Source organism: Mesoplodon mirus (genome assembly GCF_964341445.2).
Source record: "Mesoplodon mirus genome assembly, chromosome: 12".
In the NCBI taxonomy this organism is placed as follows: domain Eukaryota; kingdom Metazoa; phylum Chordata; class Mammalia; order Artiodactyla; family Ziphiidae; genus Mesoplodon; species Mesoplodon mirus.
In genome coordinates, this window is record NC_138988.1 from 83,807,093 (window position 1) to 83,813,957 (window position 6,865).

General features: G+C 47.9%; 1 protein-coding gene across 1 annotated transcript; it reads right to left on the reverse strand.

The window, feature by feature from the left end:
• Window positions 1-674: 674 nt before the first annotated feature.
• MRPS18B (mitochondrial ribosomal protein S18B) lies at window positions 675-6,801 on the reverse strand. Its single transcript, XM_082638219.1, has 7 exons — window positions 6,564-6,801; window positions 5,277-5,385; window positions 5,072-5,169; window positions 4,565-4,633; window positions 3,165-3,231; window positions 1,833-1,892; window positions 675-1,247 (listed from the first exon to the last, which is right to left on the reverse strand). Exons 1-7 carry the CDS (start codon window positions 6,741-6,743, stop codon window positions 952-954), a joined length of 879 nt encoding a protein of 292 aa, XP_082494345.1. The 5' UTR covers window positions 6,744-6,801; the 3' UTR covers window positions 675-951.
• Window positions 6,802-6,865: the final 64 nt, after the last annotated feature.

The following is a 6,865-nucleotide window of genomic DNA, read 5'->3' on the forward strand; positions in this document are numbered from 1 at the left end:
CCTCCACCACCACCGCCCTCCACCACCACCGCCCTCCACCACCACCGCCCCCTACCGCCCTCCACCACCACCGCCCCCCACCCACCACCTGCCAGCATCCCGGCACCCGGCCCAGAGACCCCGTTCTTTTTGCCAGACCAGCTGTCACTTAGCAACGCCACTCATTTCATCCGCGCCTCGCATGGCAGCGGGTGCCGTAGCAACGCATTTTTCTTAGGCCTAGTGTCCCATTTTCCAACCCTTTAGCCCCTCAAGTGAACAGCTGGGTATGGTGGGAACACTGTGCGATGGGAACAGGGGGGCACAAGTGATCATCACATAAAAGCACAACTGCTCATCCCAGGTGGCTTCTGGTCCCAAGAGTGCACTGATCGGACTGGATCAAGCCTGACCACTCCTCTGCCCACAGCAGCACCCACTGCCCCCCAGTCCTCCATAGCAATCATCTGAAATGCAGCCCAGGGGCTTCCCTGGTGGCGCGGTGGTTGGGAGTCCGCCTGCCGATTCAGGGGATACAGGTTCGTGCCCCGGTCCGGGAAGATCCCACATGCCGCGGAGAGGCTGGGCCCGTGAGCCATGGCCGCTGAGCCTGCGCGTCCAGAGCCTGTGCTCCGCAACGGGAGAGGCCACAGCGGTGAGAGGCCCGCGTACCGCAAAAAAAAAGAAATGCAGCCCAGAGACAGGATACAGCTTTATTGTGGAAAAACCCAGTTGGCACAGGTCTGAAACAGTAGCAGAATGTATAGCCCCATCTATTGACAACATATAGGGGCTGGGGCTTCGGATACACGTCTGTACTGCTCTCCCTCAGCCTCAGATGTATTTATCCCTTTCACCAACAATCATTTCCTTTCTCTGGCCCTGGGCCTGCCACTGGTCACAATGTAGACAGCTCTTGAAGGTGAAATACTGTGTAAGGGACCCTCCGGCTCCCTTCCTAGTCTACAGCTCCTACAGAGCAGTCTGGGGGCCCGCCTGCTCAGTGGAGGAGGCTTCAACTGGGGCTGTGAGGGGAACCTTGGGCATTGACTCAGGCGGAGGGCCACTTTCTTCTCGGAGATGGCCCTGGTACAGCCGACGAAGGCGGGACAGCTCCCTCTCTGGTGGCTGTTTCCAGCTGTACCATGGGTACCAGGGGTCACCTGAAACCAGAGTGGGGGCTGGCGGAGTGGCACTCACAGCTCCATGAGAGGTACTGAAGTCAGGGTCCCGGGGTTCAACCTGGGGAATGTGGTAACTGAGGAGACCTGGGGGATTAAAAAAAAGAGAATGCCAGGGAAGGGAGGACAGGTACTTCAGATTAAGACAGATAATAAGAAAAATGACCTATAAAGGGAGGGAGGGACCAGTCAGAGCCACTGGGTACATTTATGCATGTGGTATGCTGCAAAGAAGCAACTGGCCAAGGGGGCAAGTGTGGGCTGACATGCTGCCCAGGCTCTTGCCTGACAAGCTGTGCAGGCCTGTGCCAGGGCTATGAAGCTGCATCTGCCCTAACAGAGGGGTACCTTTTCCTAATTTGTGCAAAAGTGTCATGGAGCCCAGGGTCAGAAATTTATACAAAGCTCCTCCTATGATTTAGACATGGCATTGGGGCAACATTTATAAAATAAGAAGGCAGAGAAAGAGGAAGAAAAAGGGGACAGGGCAATGACAAGATAAGAGACTCAGGAGAGGAAACAAGGGACAGTGAAGTGATGAAAGAAGAGATTCTTTGGAAGAACATGGGTGCTACCTTCTCAGATAGGTGGGAGCATTTATGTCCACCCTCCAGCCCTAAGTCACCTTCCTTCTGCCTAACAAAACTGCGCTGTGCCCCTTCTCATGCTTACCATGATCCCTAGCTTTCTGGATGGCCTGGGTCAACTTCTTGTGTTGCTTCATACAGACCCCTGTGAAAAAAGGTAACTAAGAGATCATTTTATAAGTCACAGTAAATAAAGAACACAACTGCTTCTACATGGTGATAGAGGCTTAGATTTGGAAGACCTAGCTCTACCTAATGACCCCATTCCCCTGACCCCTCGGCAAGGCTCTGTTTCCCCTTCTGCCCAGTGGGAAGAACCTTCCCTTTCTCTCTGAGAACCAGGATGAAGACTTAGGAGGGTCTAGCCACTATAGAGAAGCCACTTAACAGTAAAGGTTTCAAGACAGGGAGCAGAACACAATTCAAAGGGCAAGTGTGGTTAGTTAAAGGGCTGAGTTGGACAATCCACAGAGAAAGATTCAATAAAGGAAGAATGGATTTCAGATCTGGGCAAGACGATCTGAGAAAGTAGCAAAATAGTCCCTTCAGCCTTTTACAGCCTGACTATAGAACTCTTCTTAAAACTCCTTGGGAATTCCCTGGTGGTCCAGTGGTTAGGGGCTCTGTGCTCTCACTGCCGCAAGCCCGGGTTCAATCCCTGGTTGGGAAACTAAAATCCCACAAGGCGTGCGGTGTGGCCAAAAAACCCCACAAAAAAACAAACTAAGCCAAAACAAAAACAAACTCCTTGACAAACCAAACTCCACGGATCATGCTACCACGCCACAAAAGGGTGGATTCCGATTATTCTTTGCAAATTTATCTTGCTTTGGAGCAGGTGTTGGCAAAATGTTCTCTGTACAGGGCCATATACTGGAGGCAATGTGGCATATGTTTTAGGCATATATTATAGTCTGTCTCAGCTCCTCAACTCTGCCACTGTAGCCTGGAAGGAGTTGTAGACAATATGAAAATAAATGAACATGACAGTGAGCCAGATTTGGCCTGTGACTGTAGTTAGGGAATAGATGTAATCTTGAATTGGTGAGCTTACACCAAATTTGGGAAATCTAACTGAATTGTCAATGGAATAAAAGTAAGGTCAATTTATGAGAAAGCCTTCCGTAAAAGTGAAGAGACCCTATAGAAAGGAAACAATCAGCACCATTTACCTTTTAACAGTTCCATTTAGATAGTTTGCTTATACTGGTACTCGCCGGTATCTTTTTTCCACATATAACTGTTTTAGCGTGTGAGTATCCCCATCAGGCCAAGATTTCCAAAAGGTTCCATCACATTTTTTAGGCCATTAAAAAATGTAGGAACCACCAAATAAATACCTGTTGTCTGTCTTAATAAATATAAGAAGTGCTGTAAGGAAAAGCTATTCTGGTGGTGACAGGGATGATGGGCTGACCTGTATATGGAGCATGGAAGATGATACCCGTGTGGGAGCAGACAAACTGTTCCAAGAGCTTCACATTCTGTAGGAAAAAGTGGTGGAGAAACAAGAGAGAGGGAAGGGAAGGTAGCAAGACGATTAGAGACTAAAAGTGCACAATCCCTGCATACTCACACAAATGACCTTGACCCTTCTACATCTCTCCAGGTGCTACTTCCCTTCAGGTCCTGGTTTTAGCCCCATCCCTTTACTGAACACATTCTTGCAAACTTTTTCCCTTTCCTGGCCTTCCAACCATTTCACATACACATCCTACGTTTTGTCACTGAGACTCACATAGAATTCTCTTCTGCAGAGGTTAGGTTCTAAAGTCAGCCCTTCATGCAACAAATTAGGGACAGTCTGTTGGAAAATCCCTGATATCACCCAGAAAATGTAGTACGTGTTATAATGTACATTTACAAATTATTAACTTATATAAAAGCATGGTATATGTAATGTATATGTTTACTAAAATCAATTTTAGAGATTTAATTATTAGAATGACTCCCAGCCAGTAATTAATCACAAGTGGTGAGACTCCCGAAGAAAAAGCAGGTATATCTGTGGAGTGGAATGGCAGGCAGAATCATCTGCAATCTTCAATTTGTAATCTTTCTCTCTCCCTTAGTCATGCAATTTGTTATAAACTGTATACAAATGATTATAGCCTTTTTTTGGTAACCAATTATACACAGCTGAAATTGAGAAGTATCTTCTGGACTCCTCTACAACCTGTATCAGAAGGAGCCTGAGAGCAGTCAGACACCCCCATCTGCTGACTGACTGACACTTGAATGCCCTCTGACTTCCCTGATGACCAGCCATTCAGCTTCTGCCCTAATACCTCGTAATACTGCAAGCTCGGAAGGGCACTTTTCCATTATCCTCTTTATAAGGTTTTTGAATCCTTTAAGGAACAAGTTCTGTCCTTCTCACAATGAAGGTTTTTTGAAAAAATAACTAGATTATACCTTGCTTCATGTATCTGCCCTCCAGCCCCAAGTCTCAGCATGCCACCACACATCAACATGACAACGAAATAAAGAAAATCTCAGGAAAAAACTAGTCCAATCTACTTGCTAACAACTGTGATTGATATAAATAAACCTTTGGGCATTGCCCTCACATTAGAAACAAGCATTTCTCTTGCCAATTTAGACTGTAAATTTCATAGACAAGGGATGAAACTTTTTAGTAAAACCCATAGTAGAGCGCAAAAGGCTGGAAGGAGGAATGTTTTTATATTACCAGAAAGTCAATACAAAATGGACTTTAGGGGCACCAGGATATGAAGAGCGGGGCACCTAAGGTAATCTCTTTAGCATTGCAAAAAAGGCTCCAAGTCTTTATCCTGGAGAAAAGATTCTCCTTACCCTAAAGTCAACGTGCAACTTCTGATCCCGGCAGATGGGGCAGGGATTCCCAGCAATTTTATTTCCACGCTGTAGAGAGAAGAAACTGGCAGGTGAAGCTGTTCAAAGCCCTGTCAGAAAGATTGCTGCTGGGGACTTCCCTGGTGGCGCAGTGGTTAAGAATTCGCCTGCCAATGCAGGGGTACACGGGTTCGAGCCCTCGTCTGGGAAGGTCCCACATGATGCCGAGGAACTAAGCTCGTGCCCCACAACTACTAAGCCTGCACTCTAGAGCCCGTGCTCCACAACAAGAGAAGCCACTGCAATGAGAAGTCCATGCACTGCAACAAAGAGTAGCCCCTGCTCCCTGCAACTAGGGAAAGCCCACATGCAGCAACGAAGAGCCAACGCAGCCAAAAATAAAAATAAATTAAATAAATAATAAATTTAAAAAAAAAAGTGCTGCTGCCGCTGTCACTATGGCCTCCAGCCCCACTCCACATCCACGTGCCACACTCAGAAACTCACGATACATGTCTTTCGAGTCCGCTGTGGGGGTATTCCCCCTTTGTGGTTGCGACGGTAGTCAGCCCAGACAGGGCGAGAACCATAGCGGTTCTGGTATTCTGAAATGAAAGACCATACAAGTTATTCCTGGGTGGTGGTGATGGGCGGGTCTCTGTCCAGTTATTTCAGACCTCACTTGACCCTCCCCTTCCCCATTTAGAAGTACCTTCTGAGTCCAGATATTTCCAGGGTTCATCCTTATAAGGGGAAACGGGAAGTGGGGGCAAAGAATCTTCCTCAAGGGGGGCTTTGGTGCAAAGAGTCTGGAGGGGAACCTATAAAAGGAGGGGCAGAGGCGAAATGAGACAATGAGTTCAAGGACAAAACCTGATTGGTTTGCTGCCCACGCTTCAGGGAGAAAGGGGAAGGCACGCCCACTGTGTAAATGAAATACAGCAGGAATATGCTGTATATGGGGGGTAGCATTTTGTGAGAGATTGTTTACATCAACAACGACTATCCCTACCTCCAACTGGATCTTGAAAGAAAAGGTAACATTAGAAGATAAACTAGCACGGGTGACTGGGAAGCAAATTTATTTGAAAAGACACCTCAAAAACCTGGCACGTATAAGGTATCCATGCTTTCTGGGATGAACTCAGTCTACTGGAGGAAAAGGGAGAATGTCCATCTTCTTGGAATTAAGATGTGTGGCTGGAAGGGGATGCAAAGGACATGCAAGTCTCCAACTCGATCCAATCCAATCACGCAGTTGCCCAGCCTTCTAAGAAGTTGAAGGTCAACATTCCATATGGCAGAACAAACTTGAGTCCTAACGCTACCTCTAAAGCTACCAGGCCTGTAGTTAACTCTGTGGTGACCCCTGTCACCACTTTTCAGTCCCACTTTAGGGAGTGGCAGTTGGGCAAGCCTTCCCATCTCACCCTGCCCCACCCAGAATTTGCCCTGCCCATAACCTCCAGGGTGGTGAGTCCGTGAGGCTGGAGGGAAAACTCAATCCAAAGTTAAGTTCTCATGTATGCTTTGATAAGAAACTGATTTAGTGAGATAAAGAGCCGAGTAACTGGTCCCAGGTCATGAGAATGTATCCTGGCTTTATTGGAAGATAGTAGGGCTGGTAGAAGTTAGTGTCCCTCAACCCAAGAACACTCCCTGGCATCGAAGACTTAGACACCACCTGTACAGTTAACAGTTGGTTTGTGTATGGCCAAGAGATCCATTCCACCGCCTAATTATTCAGCCGACATGGAAACTTGGGAAGAGGAGGACATCCAACCCTTGCTCTTTACCCTCGACTCGAGATTAGAAAACGTGCGCTGTATTGAGGAATGAGAAGGGAAGGAGGAAGATGGTGGAAGCAAAGCGTTGCCTTGACAGCCAAGGCAGAAGCACTCGGGAAGGCCTCCGCTCCTGGATTCCCAGAAGTGGAGCGACGACCTCGAAAAGGTACAACCAAATTTGGGGTTGTACAAAATGTGCCCCAAGGAGTTACCTGAACTCCGTAGGCACCTCTGTAGGGCGAAATGCTAGGAAGCCGCCTCAGCAACACGTTCAACATGGAGGCAGCCATCTTGACATACGCACAAAGCAGGAAAAGCGACTGCGCATGCTCCAGGAAATAGATGAGGGTAGGGCCAAGGACGACCCCGCAGTGCAGAAAGCGGCAGCGCATCTGCGTCAGGACGGAAGCGTGAAAGGGGAGCCGTAGGGAGGGGCCAATTTCAACTGCGTCACAATCGAATTCGGCCACACAATTGCGTTTTTGCTGAACCAGCCACTACGACTCTTAGATCC

Coding starts and splice junctions, on each gene's coding strand:
- MRPS18B (XM_082638219.1), bottom strand. CDS start 6,743: ATGCGCTGCCGCTTTCTGCACTGCGGGGTCGTCCTTGGCCCTACCCTC. Junction 5,170..5,276: donor GAAATATCTGGACTCAGAAG/GTACTTCTAAAT, acceptor CTTTCATTTCAG/AATACCAGAACCGCTATGGT. Junction 1,248..1,832: donor CCAGAAAGCTAGGGATCATG/GTAAGCATGAGA, acceptor TTAATCCCCCAG/GTCTCCTCAGTTACCACATT.